General features: G+C 44.3%; 1 protein-coding gene across 1 annotated transcript in view; it reads right to left on the reverse strand.

The window, feature by feature from the left end:
• Adam12 (ADAM metallopeptidase domain 12) overlaps positions 1 to 19,474 on the reverse strand; it is a 319,335-nt gene that overhangs the window by 85,928 nt on the left and 213,933 nt on the right. Inside the window, exon 6 of the mRNA XM_060381368.1 lies at positions 4,756 to 4,942. Coding sequence (XP_060237351.1) covers positions 4,756 to 4,942 — 187 coding nt within the window. The remainder of the gene's footprint in view (positions 1 to 4,755; positions 4,943 to 19,474) is intronic.

Raw genomic sequence — 19,474 nt, forward strand, 5'->3', positions numbered from 1 at the left:
GCCTTCCCACCCTCCCTCCCCTCCCTCTGTGATATATGCACATGTGTTTGTGTGTGTCTGTGTTTGTATGTTATGCTCTTGTCGGTGTGTGTGTGTGTGTGGGGTCCACACACCTATGTGCAATGCAGATGGAAACCAGAGGTTGATGGTAAGTTTATTCCTCTAACCCTCTCCACCTTGCCTTTTTTTTTTTTTTTTTTTTTTTTGAGAAATGTTCTCTCAGTGAACGGGGAGTTTATCATTTCAGTTAGGCTGGCCTGCCCTCGAGTCCCTGGGATCCAGAAGTCCCCACTCTTCTGCCGGTGCTGGAGTGACAGGTGCACTTGGCTCTATACGTGGGTGTGGGGATCTGAGTAGAATGCACTTTACTGACGGAGCCATCTTCTCAGCTCCTAGGGATCGATTTAGTTTTCTCACTCTCCTTCCACTCCCTCCTAAAATACCCTGTTCAACCATGAACAGATTCAGCTAGTTATGCAGACAAAAACATGGTGGTGGAAATGAAGAAATAAATTAATCTCTCATGAAGAATTCTTCAAAAGAGCTCTGGTTGCTTAGGCATTTACACTTTTCAGACTGCGGAGGGTGAAATCTATGACCAGAGGACATTTCCAACTGGCCTTGGATCATCATTTAGAAAACACACAATCCCAGATAATGAAAACAAACACATGAACACAATTTTCCTGTCTCTGCAGTTTTCAGAGAAATCCACATTTTCTCATGAATTTAGAGAACTGCAAGCTCAGAGACAAGCTTAACCACATCATAATGAAAAGCCACAGGGGAGTGGCTGGCTCCCTGCTGAAGGAAGAGGCTTAAATTACCTCCATGTGATCTCTACCTATCTAGGCTGTCCAGTTTTTTTTGTTTTTTTTTTTTTAACATTTTAAATTTGTGATAGGGGAAGCAACATTGGAAACTGCTTGTTTGACTGAATTTTCATTCTGCAGGATTGTGAACAAAAGCTTGTTCCCAAACAAGAAGCCAAGTCTCTGAGAATGGCCCAACAGTTTCAGCTCCATGGTAGGGACAGAGTTGGGGATAAGGTGTCCAAGAGAGAACCCGTTCCTGGACCTCTGAATGTCAACCTAGCTAAGTTCCCAGAGTCTGCCTATCCCCTGAAGAGCTTGCTCTGATCTCTGGCACAGAGAGCTTAACTCAAGCTAAAAGAGCAAGGGGGACCAGGGTACTAATGGGTTTCCACGGCAACCCTGTCTTCTTGTGGCCAGAACCTTGGCAGAACATTTGCTCATCTCACAGTGTCTTCTGCGAGCTTGCTGTGTGCCATGTGATGGGTTAGGTACTAGAGATGTAGTGATGGACAGGACCACAGCCACTCACTGCCTTCATGAAGCAATTCCCTTCTTTGCCATTGGGATGTATGGCTTGACTTTCTTATTAGTAGCTTTAGCCTTAGGCTCTCTCACAAAGCCTCTTGAGGTAGCTGATAAAATCCTTTTCTGTTCTTTCTGATTGGTTTGACATGTGGTCTCATGTAGCCCAGGCTGGCCTCTAACTTACTATGGAGCTGAGGGTGACCTTGAACTCCTGATCTTCCTGCCTCCACCTCTGGAGTGTTAGGATAACAGGCATGTACCACCATATCCAATTTGTGAGGCCAGGGATAGAACTTGAGGCCTCACACTGAGCTACACCCCAAGCTCTTCCATTCCATTCTTGTATACACAGCCCATGGAGAGGGAAGGAGTCTAGGCAGATGAGCTGAGTACCAAGAAACGTCAGGATGGACTTAAAAATTTCCAGAGAGAAAACTATGACACTCCTGCCTTCCTGAAACAAATGGGGCTCTCACAGAAATCCAATATAGAGCCTTGTAAAAATGACAAATAGCTCAGCTTTATATGATAGCCAGCATGATCACTGAAATCGGATGGATTCTTGGTTCTCTGTGACGAAACATTGCAAACATCTGCAGAGAAGTCGAGACAGTTAACATTTGGGGGTTGGGGGAGTCAGGAAAACGCTGGAGAAGAGCAACTGTGCTTGGCACACTGCATAAACAAGATTAATTAGCTGCAGTTACATTGATTTTTTTAAAAGTATAGAATAAAGGCAGCATAGTGAAGCAAGTGATGGGCACGCAACTTGAATCTGTGCTCTGCCTGTTCATCACAAGAGTTCTCCAAAATGACCTTCCAGGTGCCTGCTACTCCCAAGTATTCTGCTTATTTGGAAATTATTTTTCCACTATCTTTATCAGATGCTCACAGTTTAGGTTAAGGACAATTTTTTCCCCTCATGATGGAAGACCATCACAAGAGCTTTTAGAGCAACAGCGGGAGTTGAAGTGAGTGGCACTGGCATCCCCGCCTTTCCTTTTCCGTTTAAAGGTCCATTTGTACTCCCATATTAGCAATACAGCACCATTAGGCAGGGTTTCTTATTTCTATCCATGTCAACATGACTGGAAATGATGGTGCCAATCATGGTTCTAGAGAGCTGTGTATGCTCAGAGAGTTAAAATATGGTCAGCAAGTGCGGAGCAAGTTTGTACTTCTAAGTGAAATGGGAGCACATTTGAGCATCATTTAAACTGTCAACTTATAAATCATGCAATGTGGGCAACGGGCATTCAACCAGGTCCTCAAAGCCAAGAGCATGGAAAACAAAATGCAAATGTTCTGCTTGTTTATGATGGGTGAAGCTTGGCTCAGTCACATCCTAGCTGGGGTCTGGACTCAAAAGCAGTGAAGAGTGAAGTAAATGAGAGGGACTGTAGAGGCTGTCTCCGATTCTAGCTCTTAGGCCTGTCACTCAAGAGAGGTAGGGCAGCAGAGGAATGAAAGAGAGACCCTTCCAGAGGTGAGGTGTTACTGTTGCTGGGAACATCACCCAAGAGTGCGTTTGTGTGTGTGCGTGTGTGTAGGTGCATGTGCTCATGTGTGCAGAGGTGTGAAGGCCAGAAAGCATCTTCAAGTATTCTCCCTCAGACACTGTTCACAGGCTGTTGCTTTTGTTGTTATTATTTGTTTATTTAAATACTTTTGTTTAGTAGTCTAGACTGGCTGACCAGGGAGCCTCAGAGATTCTCCAGTCTCCACCTTCCTTCCTTCTCTGCTGGGATTACAAAATAGCATCGGCATACATGGCTTTTAAACAAATTATACATATAGGTTCTAGAGCTCAAACTTGGGTATACGCACATGCACTTTAGTGACTGAGTTATTTCTGTAGTCTCATTTTGTTGTTATTTTGAAATAACAACAAACTGCATAACAAGAATGCCCTTGACCTCTTCATCTCCTACCTCCACACTCGACAGTGCTGAGATCATGGGGTGTACCATTGTTGCTGGTTTTTCTGGGTAGTTTCAATGGCCTGGAATTCAGACAGGCTCCCGCCCCCATCCCTTAAGCATCAATGCCAAGGTGAGCCCCAGAATCTAAAGGGGGAGCTCTTCTCTCTACGAGGAGGCAGAAAAAAGAAGTCTTGGGCATTATACATAAACAGTCTTGGGAACCATCATAGGGAAGATGGTTTTGGATCATATGACAGAAAACCTGAAGGCAGCTTAGAGCATTTGAGGGGAATAGATATTTGTACAGGTTTAAAGAGAGTGCTAGGAAGGGGGCAAAAGCACAGAACATAACTCTTATTGTTTAAACACAGAGGGTGCAGGACGGGAGGGTATAGTTCAGTGGTCCTACACTTGGCCTAGCATGCAGAAGGCCCTGAGAACAATTTCTAGCACTGCTGGAAAGCAAAAAGAAGAAAAGTGAATATAGATGAGTGGATAGATGGATGGATTAAAATGCACCAAGAGTAATCTTCAGAGAATGTTGACTATAGGGTGTACTATATAGCTCAAAGATGGGAAATACAAAATGCATTGAGAGATATGAAGAACACGACACTCTTGCTGTCCTTGGCATAGTATAGGGGATACCATATGTTTGATTTTTAAATATTTATTCTCAATAGGAAATAGGTAACATATGCAGACACACAGCAAAATAAAACGCCAACAAAAAAGGAAAAGGTTGATACTTTGAGCTCTGGTTATAATCTAGTGGAAGAAAAGACCCTTTACTCGTTGCCCACAAAGCTCCACTGTGGTCTCTACAGTCCATGTTATTGGCAATCAGTAGGCACCATAGGGCCGTGTTGTTACAGGTATTTTGGTAAATGTTGGTGAGGGGAGTCACCCTGTAGTATAGACTGTTGACAACTCCAGGGCTGCAGCTAAAATGGAGTCAGGGCAGGAGGTCAGACAAGGCTGGCTGCTGCGTAGTCCTGGAGGGAAGGACAAATGCAGGCAGCATGGGCTAAAGGAGACTTTAGAAACCCCCTGGAGAAGACTCGGTGGCCTTCTGCACATGCGGGTGGCTAAAGCATGTTCTTTTTCTGTATCATTCTGAGAAACTGTGGAACAGACCCTGGGTGATAAAACCTCAATATGGAGAACGATCCATGCCTGCTGTGTTGACCACCAGGGTACGCTACCCTGGGTTTACCCTGTTGTCACTGCCCATCATGACTTTGCTATCCTCTGGCCCTGATGATGGGACTTTCCTCGTCACACATTAATGAGTGTGATGTTTTTGCAGCGAAGTGGCGGAGATTTGAGTCTGTAAACATACTTTTCCCAGGACATCTCCTACCTGACAGGGAGTGGGGAATCATTCCATTCACAGGATGTCCAGCAGCAAGGTTGCTCCAGACCTCTAAACACTGCGTGTCCTCTCCTTCAGCTCTCAGCTCAAGAAACATGCACTTGGAATTCCTTCTTACCCTTCTTGTCCACATTTGAGAGGGCCTAGGGGAGACATCCTCCATGGTGTGGCTGGACTTGTTGTGATGCGACCCACACAGCCCTTGGATGTTCTTCATGTTCTCAGCTGGAACGAGCTTGTATCTGTCAGTGGTGTTTTCCATCGGTTCCAAGATGTAGGTTTTATTTTCAAACACAATAAGTCCCCTGTTGAAAAGGTAACACAGACGTTAAGGACAGTACCTTTTTATGGTGAAGAGAGATTTTTTAACATTTACTTTTACCCCTCTTTCTTTCTCAATGTGTGTGGTATGTGGTATGGTGTGTGTGTGTGTGCATGTGTGTGTGTGTGTGTGCGTGTGCATGTGTGTATGTGCCACACTTGTGTGGTGGCTTGAGGAGACCAGAAGACAATGTTGGTCCCCAGCCCTGGAGTTAGAGATGTTTGTGAGACAACTGATGTGGATTCTGGGAACTGAGTTCTGGTCCCCTTGAGTGCTCTTAGCCACTGAACCATCTCTTTAGTTCCCAAGATACAGTTTGTAATGAAAGAGAGAATAAAAGGGGAAATCCTGATTTTATTTATATTTTCAAGCCTTAGGAGTAAAGGACAGTTGTTTACTTTGGGTTTGTGCCATTCATTTTAAAAATTGTTTGAAAACCTGGTTTGGGATTTCACTTTTTTCAAATATTTTTATGGTGAAGAACAAACTGCATTGTGCCTGTTTTTTTTTTTTTCCCGTCTCAAAGATATATTACTGTGAAAATCTCACAAGAGTCTCTCAAAAAGAGTCTCACAAAAAGATCTGATGTGACAATAAGTGCATCTGAATTAGCAGATACAGCTCAGAAAGAAAACCTTCCCTTCTCTTTAAAAAGACACTTTCTGTTCTGAAATAATTTGTCCTGGTCAAGCCTACTTTCTAAATCTCTGAAGAGATTCAGATATAAAAATGGGAGAAGATTCATATTTAAAATTTTTTTCTTATTTAATCTGTGGGAGATGAACATGTCAAAACTCCCATCTTTACAATTTTTTAAAAATGTGTTCGCTTTACATCCCGATTGTAGCCCCCTCCCTTGTCTCCTCCAAGTCCCACCCTTCCCCTCTCCCACTATCCCCCTCCCCTAGTCCTCAGCAAAGTCCCATCTTGGAACCGGCTGGGGACTGAGTGTGAAGTATCCCCCACAGGCTCATGTGTTGTAACACTGGTTCCCAGCTTGTGGTGCTGTTTGGGAAGGTTGTAGGACTTAAGGGGGCAGAGCCTTGTGGGAAGAAGTGGGTCGGGAAGGGGGGACTTGAGGTTGTATGGCCATCCCTACTTTCTGTCCACTCTCTACTTCCTGATTATGGTATAATATGGCCAGAAGCTTCTAGCCCCTGCTGTCATGCTCTCCCATCATGCTGACTGTATCCCCTTGAACTATAAGCGAAAGCAAACCTTGCCTCCCTTAAATTGCTTCTTGTTGGCTATTTTCCCATATTAGCCAGAAAAGTAGCCAATATAATTTCCCAAACATTTTAGCTAACCCTTGGGTATATGGTGGGCTAGCCTTAAGTCCACCGAGGAGCTCATTTTTATCTGTGTGTGTGTGTGTGTGTGTGTGTGTGTGTGCGCACTCATTTGGAGGTCAAAGGTCAATTTTAGGACTATTCTTTGATCACTTTACACTTTATTCTTTGAGGCAGGGTCTTGCAATCAAACTCAGGGATCATCTATGGGCAGTCTTACTAGATAGCTCTGTCTGGGGAGTCACATGTGTACACATTCAAAGGCTGGACTTGCAGCTGCTGTTTCCATCAGGCATTTCCTTGGGTTCTGGGCATCTGAACTCCAGCCTTTTTGCTTGAACATCCAATGGAAGCCCTTTATGGAATCATAAAGGAACACTGTGGGAGAGGCCATGTCCTGTGGCTGGGCAAGGGGCTTTCAGTGCCTGGCAGCTCCAAGTTCAAGGTCCAGCTCCTATGCTTCCTAGCTATGTAAACTTGTTTAGGCTCCCGAGTGTTCTAAACTTGCTTTCTTCACCAGCACAAGGCAGATAAACTAACTTTCTGTCACGATTGCCAGTGACAGCACTCAGTGAGACCGTTTAGCCCCACAGATGGCTAAGTTACTGTTTAAATTGTGGCATCTCTTATCCTTGTGTAAGGACAGATCCACACATCAGGCTGCTGTTGATGGGTTATTCCAAGCACTGACAATTTTAGCCAAATCTTTCCTTTCTTTTTTTTTTTTTTCAAATCTTATACTTTGTGAATATATCCTACCCACAGGAATGCTGGCCATCTGTTGCTCCCTGAGATTAAATGCAGCATTCATAAGATAAACACCCTTCTGGGAATGACAATGACCAAAACAGAACCCTGTGAGCCAACAGTTTAGGCTTGGAAATAAAAGCATAGAGTTTTAAAATACATGGACAAGGGAACTCTGCGTAAGAGGAGCTTAAAAGTTGGGGAAACAAAGAGACCAGGAGTATCTCCTAATTCCCACCTCAGCCCCCAGGACCCACTTGATCAATGTTACAACCAACTTTCTCTACCACCTGACCACCAACTACCTTCCTGTGCTATTGGACCTGGACTCAGTGCTGCCACAGATGCAGAATCCAACCATCTCCAGCCAACTGGGCTAAAAAAGGCCTTGTCCAGAAAACCTACAAAAATTGTGCTAATGGAGATTTTTATCGACCGGGTCCCCAGAAGACTGCCGCCAGGACCCCATTAATGTCCCAGTGGGAACAGTGAAACAGTGGGAGCCAAGTGCAAGCTCTAGACAGTGCTTTGGGCACCGCACAGCCACTCCTGCTGAGGCCCTGTGAATTGAAGCAAGGCAGCTGCCTGAAGATTGCCTTAGCTATCCCCAGCTCACAGAGCAGAGCCAAGAAGCTCATTAGGCAAACTCGGTGTAGAGGTGGGGCTAGAAACTCTTGGGAGAACAGGGCTGAAAAATCAACATGGAGGATAGCTCAGAGCAGCACAAGGAAGGCAAGGCAGTGGATCTGTCGTGGGAGACAAAAATCAACATCCAGGCCGCCGGCTGCGTTCTCTTAAATCTCTGCTGCGTTCTCGGCCCTCTGCAGTCATTCCTTATCCACGTATACCCCAGGCGGTGTAGCAGACCAGCACCAGCCCCCATGCTTATGCTGGTTACTCTCTCTCTCTCTCTCTCTAATCTTCCCCTGTCCCCTTTCCTCCTATTGCTACATCTCCAAAAGCTCAGAGGCCAACCTGGCTTATGATGTCAGAGTATCCATCTTTATATCTGCCACCTACCATTAACTCTCCACTCCTTTCCCCTGCTTGCCTCTATTACTCCTCATCCTCCTCTGTGTGTGTGCTCTCCATGTATGCCTACTCTTCTGTTTTCTTTAGTTTTAAAAATGTAATATGACACAGAGAGCCTCTTTTCCAGTCTTGTCCAGTCAGTGTTCTGTGTCCTCTTGTATCTGCGTCGGCTCCCCTTTCCCTAGGTTTGGGGACTTTCTTCTGTGGTTATTTCCTTCTGTGGAATAGTTTTGTCTTTGGCATGACATTCTCCTCATCCTTCTGTGCCCATAAGTTGTCATTTTTACCCGTTTGTGGTGTCCCTTTTCTCTGTTTCTCATCTAGCAGCCAAATTGCTAATCACTCACTGTGAGTTCTCCCTTGTTTCTTTTACTTCCACCCACACCCACAATCACTAACATGTTAGTATAACCTGTACTAGTTAGGTAGTATACCATGGTACTATCTTGCGGTCTTTTACTGTTAGCAAGTGTCTGTTCTGTAGTCACCTGCTACTCTATTATCAGAGTAGGCCAACGACTGGATAGTGGCTATTCCTGCACTCAGTATCGGCCCACAGGGATGGACTAACACCAGAACCTAGTGCCTACAACACCAGTATGACACAGGGAAAGCTCATCTACCATGGCTCTACTGAACCTTGTCTCTACTGAACTCTGAATCCCTTCATTGGAAGAAGAGAGGTGCCCCAAATTAAAAAAAGGGCAAAAATCTTAACCAACCATCTAGCATCACATGGGCAGGTTCAAGTACAAAAACAGAAGTAACCTGAAAAATCAGGACTGCATGTCTCCTCCCAAACCAATGGGTGAACAGGTGTGATTCCTGAGAAGGGCTTAGACAAGATTCTAGTCACAGAAGTCAAAGGAATGACTATAAACATGTAAAAACAACTTATGGAGGATGTAAATGTCTTCCAAGAGAACACAAACAGCTGACTCAATAATGAAATCAGTTAAAGATATAGAGACAGAAAGTAAAGTAATACTGAAGTAAAGAAATACTGACGACAACTCAACTGAGATGATGATGGAAACAAAAACACAACAGATAAAGTGAAAAGGTCAGGGTGAAGCCTCCTCACCAGCAGAATGCATCATAATGGGATAGCCGGGTTTGAAGACAAAATGGAGTAAGTGGATCAGCTCATGAAGATCAATGATAAATTTCAAAATGGGTGGAACATGCAAGAACTTGGGGACACCACAAGCAGGTAAAAATGACAAATTATGGACACAGAAGAAGAATAATTTCATGCAAAAGGTGAAACTATTTCACAGAAGAAAGGAACCACAGAAGAAAACCCCGAAATCTAGGGAAAGAGAAGCCGACCCAGATACAAAGGTGACACAGAACACTGACTAGACAAGACTGGAAGAGGCGCTTCCTGTGTCATAGTATAGTCTAACACCAGAATGTACAGAAGAAGTACATGGAAAGCTTCCAAAGAGGAGAGCCAGGCCACAAGGAAAGATAAGACCATTAGAACAACGGCTAACTTTTCAGTCAAAACCATAAAAGCACAAGGGCTTGGGATGAGGTATTTCAAAATCTAAAGAGTCACAACTTCCAGCCCAGCTTCATATAACCTGCAGAGCCATCTATCATAACAGGGTGAAAGAAACATTTTCCATGATAAAGGCAGGCTAAAGGAATTCATGGCCACCACAGCATCCCTACAGAGAATGCTGCAGGGAATACTTGGGGCTGAAGAGAAAGATAAACACATTCAAGAGGCTAGCAGAGAAAAAAATAAATGATGCTAAAAAGAAATTAAACAAAAGAGGACTAAGAAATCCTGAAACCTCACACAATCAATACGAATGAGAGATATACCTCTGTCTGCAAATAGTCTCAATTCACCCATCAAGAGCTGTGGTCTAGAAGAATTAGAGAATAGAATTCTTACTTTGCTCCCATAAGAAATACACCTTATGACCAAAAAATAAACATCACTTCAGGGTAAATAGATGGAAAAAAGTATCCCAAGCCAATGCAACCAAGAGGATGAAGGTGTTGCTATCCTAATATCTGACTTGTCAGTTCTTGTCAGAGGAGATAAAGAAGGTCACTTCATGCTGACCAAGAAAACTACCCAAGAGAAAACACAGTTCTAAACATGTATGTCCCAAATGAAGGCGCATCCCTGTTTCAGGAAATAGATACCTCTAGATCTAAAGTCACAGATTAACTCCAACACAATAGTAGCGGGCAGCTTCAACAGCTCACTCCTACCCTTAGACACACCAACTGGGCAAATACTAATAAAGACGCACTGGAATTAAATGACATCAGCTGTTTTCTTGAATTCTACCTTATTTTTCTTCGAGGGTGGTGGTGGTGGGGGACAAGGTCTCTCAGTGAACCCAGAGTTTGCTGATTTGGCTAGACTGGCTAGCCAGCAAGCCCCGCTTGCTATTTGCCTTGACGCCAGCCAGCTGGGGGCTGAGAATGAAACATGGCACGGTGCTCTAATCATGAGAGAGAAGCCAATCTCTGAAAGTTTTTCTACTTAGTGGAAACTTCTAGAAACTTTTACTTGGTCGTAAAAATGTTCTCATATCTCCTTTTATCTTTTAAGTCATCCAAAGGCCAGATGTTGAGAAACAGGGGTGAAGGCCTTCCCTTTTGCTCCACACAGCTGGCAGCCTACAGCACAGTGTAATTAAATAATTGCTTTGGACTATCTTGGGTATAATTAATCATTTAGCTGTAAAGATCTCTGGAAAGAGCAGTCCAAAACTCAAGCACTCAAGGTTTCTGAGGCATAGAAATGTGATGTTCTCACAGCCCTCTCTGGCCCCAAGTTAGATAAGGGAGGCAATTTGTTTTAAGCTGGATGTCACAAATGTTTGATTATAAACTTCAAGTTGGAAGAATCTCAGAGTAGAGAATTTAAGTCCAGCAGATTTTGAAAGTAGGAAAAGTTCTATCCGCTCCATATCTCAGGGAGGAAAGGCCCAAAGAAGATATGCCAGTGTTTGGAAAATATGGAGATTGTAGAGTTCTTGGACTCTAGCCTCATTATACCTATTACTGCACAGCTGAAGCTCCAGCCATTATCCCCAGTGTCTTGGGTATCCAGGTAGCTCATGGAAGATCCGGAGAACCAACCCTGACCTGTGTATCTGTGTATCTTGTGTTTCCTGGTACACCCTTACCCCCCTCCATCAGCACTGGTTTGGCAGGAATGAGGGTCCCAGAACAGAGACAAGAGTAAAGAAGCTGGAAGGCGAAAAAGGCGGACCAGAGAGATGAGTGGCTGTAATGAAAACTAATGGTCTTTTCTTAAGATTTCAAGTCTGGGGCTGGGAATGCTGCTCAGGTGGTGACGGGCTTGTCTAGCATGCGTGAGGCCCTCTGTTCATTCCCTTCTTAGTACCATGTCAGCTGCGTGTGGTGGTGAACAGCTTGGGAGATAGAAGATGAAGCTGGGATTAAGGCAATCCATGATTGCACAGATAATCTGAAGCCAGCATTTGGCTACATGAGACCATGTCAGAAACAAAACAGAGTAAAACAAACAAACAAGCAAACAAGCAAGCAAACAAACAAAGCTCCACAATATGAAAATATTTAAAGTATTGTGTTTTTTTTTCCCCTTGAGTGGACATGAAGAGGAATTTATCAAATGAATAAATTGTCTTTGTGAGGTTTCACTGGTAAAACACATCAGAGCTATATTCCCTTGAGGTTAGGGTTTTGTCTTGAAAATTCAGACTCTAGTCTCTGAATCAAGGGTGCATTCATCAATAATGCAGCTTAATGCTATTGTTTTGATCATTTCCTTATTAGTCCTGGACAAGAAGGAAAGTAGCACCTGGATCCTGACTACGTGCAATAAGACAACAACAAGGAACAATGAGGAAGAACAGACTATATCTGCCAGTTCAGTGCCACACTGAGGAAGGACTTTTGGTCTCTGTATCATGCTGTCACTCACAAGATAGAAATGCAGTTGGCATAAAATTTCATTTCAATCCTCTTTTCTGGAGGAGCTCATGGGTAAAAGCAATATCCTGCCTCATGTATGTTTGATAAGCTGCAATGGCAGCAATATCAGCTAATATTAGCAATATTAGCATAGGCTCATAGAACCAACTCCCATGTGAATATCTCATGCGCAAACAAAACATTGCCACCACAATCACATGCCAAGTACTGAGTCAGGTACAAAGCCAGCCAGCCTGTGGCTCCTGCTTCAAATGCACTGTGCCACAAGTATGAGGTGCATGCCAACAATGGTGAAGAGGAAACTTTTACAAAGCCTTTAAAAATAGTTATTTACTGGTTGAGTATCCTTGGTTGGAAAGACCAACACTGTTAGTCCCAGGCATTTAAAAATATATTTATTTATTTTTAGTTTTAAGTGTATAGATATTTTGCCTACGTGTATGTCTATATGCAGTTCCCACAAAACTAGATGAGGGCTTCAGAACCCCTGAAATTGGAGTTACAGACTATTTTTAAGTACCATGTAGGTTCTGGAAGCCAAACCCCTGCCATCTGCAAGAACAATAAGTGCTCCTAATTGCTGGGCCACCCCTGTAGCCCTCTTCACCTTAGACACTTTGGATATTGTATCTTCAACCCATCCTACCTCAACAACAACAGCCAGAGCTGTCACTGTGAAGAAACTGTATGTGTGAAGAGACAATTTGAGGTAGGTCCCCTTTTTAAGTGACAGCTTCATGAAGAAAGATCCTGTATATCATTAGTTTTAAGGGGTCAAACAACCCTTTCACAGGGGTCACCTAAGATAATAAAATATATCAGATTTTTATATTATGATTCACAACAGTAGAAAGATTACAGTTATTGAGTACAAACAAAATAATTTTATGGTTGGGAGTCACCATAACACAAGGAACATGTTATGATATCCAAAATGTCTGGGGATCAGCGGGCTGGAAAGATGGCTTAGAGGTTAAGAACGCTGTCGTTCTGGCAGGTGATCCAGGCTTGGTTCCCAGCACCTACATGGTATTAAAGGGTTTCAGCATGAGGGAGGTTTGAGAAACACTAGTTTAAACCATTTCAATCATTTTTTTTTTCCTTCAAAATATTGGCTTTTACAAATATTGCCTCTACCTAATCTCAGATCAGTTCATCGTTTTCCCCCAAGACAGTGGGACCCACTAACAACCACTCTGTACCATCCCCTGTGCACAAACTCCAGGACCTTGAATGTATTGTCTTCTCTGGTATTATTATAAATCCTGTTTGATCAGATGGCACAGGCCTGTTTCACTAGTGAAGTGATGAGAGGCCAAGGATGCTCTGAGGGTCAGAGATGTCTTAAAGGCTGAACTCTAGTATCTTTAACTGCCCCACTCTGAGCAAGAATTTTTGAAGAGGTAATTAAAACCCATCTCTTAAAATGACATTGTTCTGAGAGTGAGCCCTAGCTCTGGAGACGTGTCCTTACAAGAGACAGAAGGCAACAAACTCACAGGGAAGAAGACAAAGTTCAGATGGAGGCAGAAACCTTGGAATGACCTGTGCACAAGAAAAGGGATGCCAACAATCAGTAGAGGCCACTGGCAGTGAAAGGAGAGGCACAGAGAAGACATTTAGTTTCTCAGCTGAGACATACAGTCAGATTTCTTCAGATAGAACAGTTCAGTTTGTCAAGCTATAAACGATAATATTGCATATTGCATGCACATAGTGCTTACCCAACAACAGCTGTATTTGTCTAGATTCCCAGTGGCAAATTATTGTTTTGATTATGGTAGTTATGAAGCTTAGTCTTTATCATCAACATGACTGGATTTCAAATAGGTTAGGCGACACACCCGGGGCTTTAACTGGGGGAAAACTCACCCCAAATGTGGGTGGCAGCATCCCACAGGCAGAGGTTCAGGCTGAATATAAATATGAAAAGAGGAAGAAAGACAACTACCAGCATTCATCTCTCTCTGCCTCCTGATTTGGAGGCAGTGTGACCACTTGCCTCGTGCCTTTGCCATTATGGCTAGGCCTGTCCTTGCTTAGCATCTCTCACCATGATGGCCTGTAGTCTCAAGCTGTGAACCCAAACCAACTCTTCCAGCTTTAAATTTCTTTGGTCAGGTGTTTTGTCACAGTAGTGAAAAAAGTAATTAAGACAGTGGTCACCCTGCAGTCCAGGAATGATACCAATTAAGAACCCATAGAAAGGAAAGCACATTGAAGACTATTTTCAAATAGCACGGGGAAAGAAACCTCTTATGCATTTATTAGGTAAAATTTAGTGCCATATATGTCATATTATACAATTAAAACCAAGACAAAACTTTCAGAAGTACAATAGTGTGTGTGTATGTATAATAGGCACATACAAACATCCTATCCTGATATTTTAATTTTTTTTTGTGTATGGTGCTCAAACTTAGAGCCTCATGGATGTTAGGCAAGAGATCTACCATGGATTTACCCCTCCACTCCTTGTATTTAGTTAAATTTAAAAAATCATCTTGTGCTGCCTCTCACCCCTGAAATTCCTCTGATAGAAGTTCCTGTCTACAGCCAAGGACTGTACAGATGTGCCAGGGATGTTTCCCACAGTGAAGGTGCTTACCACAGGGCAGGAAGAGCCAGAGGACAGAATGGACACACAGGATATGGACAGGTATTTGTGGAGGTCCAACAGTTCTGTAGGAGCTGAGACAAGTGAGCACATGCCATCCACATGGTTCAGGATGGAACTGGACTGGATGCAGGCTTCATGGAGAGGTGTCCCTTTGATTTAGCCTTGATGGGAGAGTGAACTTTACAGATTCCAACTAAGCCCAGGCAGGAGAAGGCAAGGATGGCATCAACAAGACACACACATGGGACATGCTCAGGACACAGCTAGGAAACAGCATGGCGGAACAGGCAGTTCCCTCAGAGAAGAGGACGTGGAGCTAAAAAACAAATGCTGGTCCAGGGCTGGGGAAGTCTTCAGTCAGTGAAATGCATGCCATGCAAGTATGAAGACCTGAGTTTCAGATGCTCACATAAGGAGAAACTGAATGTGGCTGTATACACCTATACCTCAAGCAGTGGGGAGATGGAGGTAGGCGGATCTGGAGGCCTCGCTGACCAGCTAAACTGGTGAGATCCAGGCTCAGTGAGAGATTGTGTTTCAAAAAATATGACACCCAAAGAAGACACCCAAAGCCCACCTCTGACCTCCACATGTGCACACATGTGCATTAGTACTCCCCACACATGTATACACTATACTACACATACACACATGCATGTGCACATGTGGTTTCTTGGTCTAAATTGTACAAGAGGAACAACTATGAATCTATGAACTGAGCAGAATTGTACCCATCAATACCGACAAACAGTGTGGAGACACACTTCTGCAAACTGAGGATGCCAACATATTTCCATGCCCTTGGGTCTCCATGTGTCCAAAATACACCATACTCAGCAGAAAATTTGCCCCTATTTTCCTTCCTAATGTCTGTCATGCTGGTGCTACTATGGATAAATACAGTTTTTCTTTATTTCCAGCCCTGATCGATTCTTCCTTCAGGGAGCTGTAGATTGGATACAGAATTCTGCCTCTCTCATTGAAAAATAAAGTTGACAGCATGGGTCTGTGATTTCTCTGTTGATGAGTGACCTGTGTTGGAGTGGCCAAAAGATCTGGGAAGGAGGGGGTGTCAGGAGCACAATCACAGTGACTACAGAGCATTCTTCAGCTTGTTCTGGAGTCTGTGGCGAGTGACGCGGAGAGGCATGCTTTCCAGAAGCTGGGGGTGGGAGGTGGGTGTTGATGCAGTCAACGCTCTCTGGGTGACTTTACTCTATGGGGATTACCTATGCCTTTGTAGGAGTCTGTGGCATTCAGGCAGTGTGTGGGAATAGATATTTAGTGGGCAGCAGAGGAAAGATGAAGCATGTGGTGGCTGAGTGGCATGCTGGGTACCTGGGCAGCTGGCTCCTTAAGGATGTGTTGTGCAGCTGTTTCCTCTGGGTTGAGTATGATAACTGCTGTCAGTACTCCCTCATGGAGAAAGGGGAATGAGCATGGGACTCCCAGGGCTTGAAGGTAGACAACAGAAACCATATTCTTGTAATCCTAGCACTAGAAAGGGCTGTGGCAAGAGGATTAGGAGTTCAAGCAAGCCTTGGCTACACAGTGAGTTCTAGGACAGCCTGGGCCATGTGAGATCGTGCTCAAGAAGTAAAAGAGCAAAGCAGAACAAAACAAGAAGGTAGACAATGGGCCCTGGGTTAGGAAACGCTTCTGTGCAGCAGTCTGTTAAGTTGTCCCAAGAATTTTCCTGTGGTGCATGAGTCACCCATGTTCCTGTAAGGTACGTGCATATATTGGTTCACCTAGCTGGACAGGATTGGGAGCCTTTCTCAGGTCTATGCATGTCTTCACTATCTGGGCTGCATAGATAGTTCTTTATACACCCCCAGGAGAGGTCCCACAAGGGAATCTTACTCTGGGAACCCCCAGCCCAGTAATTCTAGATAGTCATTGTCACTAGTCCATAAACTGTTTTATTAAATGTGGTTACCTTGTTCTCTTTACTCATCTAGAGTTTGATGGCCTCATAGAAACCTCCTGGCAATTGGGTGCCTCCACTGTCGAGGATCTCAGTGTTGATCCACTATGGCATCCACAGCATCCCTGGCTTTTTTTTCTTGTTCTTCTTGATAATGTTCACCATTGCTCTTGACACTGCCACTCCTTTCCTATTATTTGCCTGCTTCAGCCTGGACACGGTATGGACACATAACATTTGGGCCAGAGCATCTATCCATGTGCCACTGTGGCTGTCCCAGGGATGGACAATAATGGAGTCAGCACAGTTAAGATACACCTGGGGGATGCTTGCTAAATTTGAAGGAGAGGTCCTCATGCTTCCACTTATCCGCCCCCTCCATGCCAGGATAGAAGCTTACTAGTGCCAGCAGCTTCTTTGCCATATGATATAATTTAGTATGCTGTGACAAAAACCAAAAACGTTCATTGTGGTCTAAGAGCCAGTCCCCCGCAACAATAGTTTACGTAATCTCCAATGTAATAGTGTTAGGATTGGGGCTTTCTGAGAGATGAGAAGTTTGGTTAAGGCTGTGAGGGAAGGGTCACAGGAAGTGTTCCCCAAAGTAACCAACACTGGAGCTTCCTACCTCCACACATAGAGAAGGAAGTCATGTGAGTATACATCAGAACAGTGCCAACCTAAAGCCTGGAGATGAGCCCTTAGAAGTAAACCTATCATATCGACACTTTGCGCCTAAACTCTGGAACTGTGGAAAGTGTGAGTCACCCACTCTGTGGAATTTTGTGTGGTAGTTCAAGCTGAAACACTGTCTCAGGTTATACTTACGAGCATATGTGTGTATATATATATATATACACACACAAATATGCATCCAATAACAATTAGTGAAGCCATGGATTTGAAGGAAAGCATGGAAGTTTATGAGAGGGTTTAGAAGGAGGGATGAAAGGGAGAAATATCATAATTATAATCTCAACAATAAAAAACAAACAAAACCTTTTTAAAATTTAAAAACAGCCAGGCAGATCAGACAATGTCTTAGAATAAACCAGTACAGAAGAAAGTAGAAGATGGAGTTAGAGAGAAAATCAACTCTGACACCGCTATTTGATCCTCAGTCCAATCTTGCCTGAAGCCCTTTGAACTTTTCAATGGCCAGGGTTTGCCCTCCCATCAGGTTGTTTATCTTTAAGCCAGTTTGAGGCCATCTTTTTCTTCTTCACACACACTGACTTTAACATAAAGTGGAAAGCCAGAAAGAGCCACCTTTAACAAATGGCTTCTGGACAATCAGGTCTTTTCAGGCTCCAGAGAGATGCAATGCTGCATGTGAACTTTTATGAGACACATGTATGAGAATCAGTGAGTCCCGGAGTGCTGCAGCTCCCTAGCCCACGGATACGTTCCCAGAGTGAAAGGGCATCGGACTGCCCAGGAGGCTAGGATGGCTGGTCACAGGGGGACGCAGGTATGCCTCAGTACAGCTCACTGTGCTCATTTTCAAACTTCTCTCCCCCACGAACCTCATCACTTCAGCTATCGGCTGTATCCTCACCTTAAACCCCCGCGGGTGGAGCTCAGGGCAAATGAGCTGTCCACAGTCCTATAGCTGGCTTGCTGCCGGATTACTGTGCTTCAGGCAGTGGTCTCTCAGCCCACCTACCCTCAATGGCTATTCACCTTCACCCCACGTACTGCTTTCCTGGCTGGGGAGTGGAAGGGAAAGTCATTTGGAAGCAGCACAGGGTTGTAGAGTCCAGCCTCCCCTCATGCTGCGGTTCTCTTCTGCCAAAGGCCCCACAACCTCCCAAATCAGCACCTCCAGCTGGAGACCAACTGTTCCAACATGTAAGTTTTTGAGAGACATGTCCTAGCCAAACCATAACACTTTATGTAGACAAGGTTTGCCCTCACTTTGTCACTGAGCTCTGCTTATACCCGTGAGATCACAGGATGTCTCCCATAATCCTGATTTCTATGAACCGGGGCCATTGTGCCCCTCCAGTGCTCTGCTTGTATCAGACCTCATCACCATGCTCTTTCTACTGTCCTCTCTGATGTTTTCTTCTCCCACTGCCTCTCTTTGCTTTCCAGCCACACCAGCCACACTACTGCTTCTGCCCTGGGCTGTGTGCGTGCTTCTTCCTGCTTCCCACCAATGTCTGTGCTTTGCTTTCATCTTTGCATCTTGGGCTACTTCTTTTCCTTCCATCCTTTACATCAGCTTTGCTTCTCTCTATGAGGCCCTGTGTCACTCACTCTCTGTCCATTGCTCCCTCCTGGGAGCCACTCTCCGAGGAACACAGCTTATTTACTTCTGTGTCCTCAAGGCACTGAACAGCACTGTGGACAGGGTCACGAAGCGCAAAGCACACATGCAGTGTGTGTGTGTGTGTGTGTGTGTGTGTGTGTGTGTGTTGAGGCTGTGGTAATTGCCTCTGTGCGTTTATTTTATCATTTGCGGTGTGTGAACATGGTAGGCTATTGATGGCATGTGTGTTGTATGCATTATGGCATTTGTGTGTGTATATGTTTTGCTATGTGTCTGCATGCTGTGGCGTGTGCCTCATTCCCCACAAACCCTTACAGAACTCACAGAGATGGCATTTACTGCAGACATACAAACCACAGTCTCACGCTGTCATTTAAGCTGGTGTGTTTTCTAGGTCCTTCTTTCCTCCCTCCCACAGAGCCTCACTCTGGGGTCCTAGCCCACACTTCTTGGGATTTGAGGAAACAAGCTGGCAGTTCACAACACACACAGATATAATTTAAAAAAAAAGAAGGAAAGAAAAAAGGCAAGAGTGGAAATTTATCAGACAAGTAGCTGCTCCAGGGAGCATGTAAGAGTGTACTGGTGCTGACTGGCTGGGAGCTGGAAGGACAAGGCTCTGAGTGGGTCATCCCAGGGTGACAGAAGCACATCATTTCCTATGTCCATAG

This window comes from Meriones unguiculatus, chromosome 1 (genome assembly GCF_030254825.1).
Source record: "Meriones unguiculatus strain TT.TT164.6M chromosome 1, Bangor_MerUng_6.1, whole genome shotgun sequence".
Lineage (NCBI taxonomy): Eukaryota > Metazoa > Chordata > Mammalia > Rodentia > Muridae > Meriones > Meriones unguiculatus.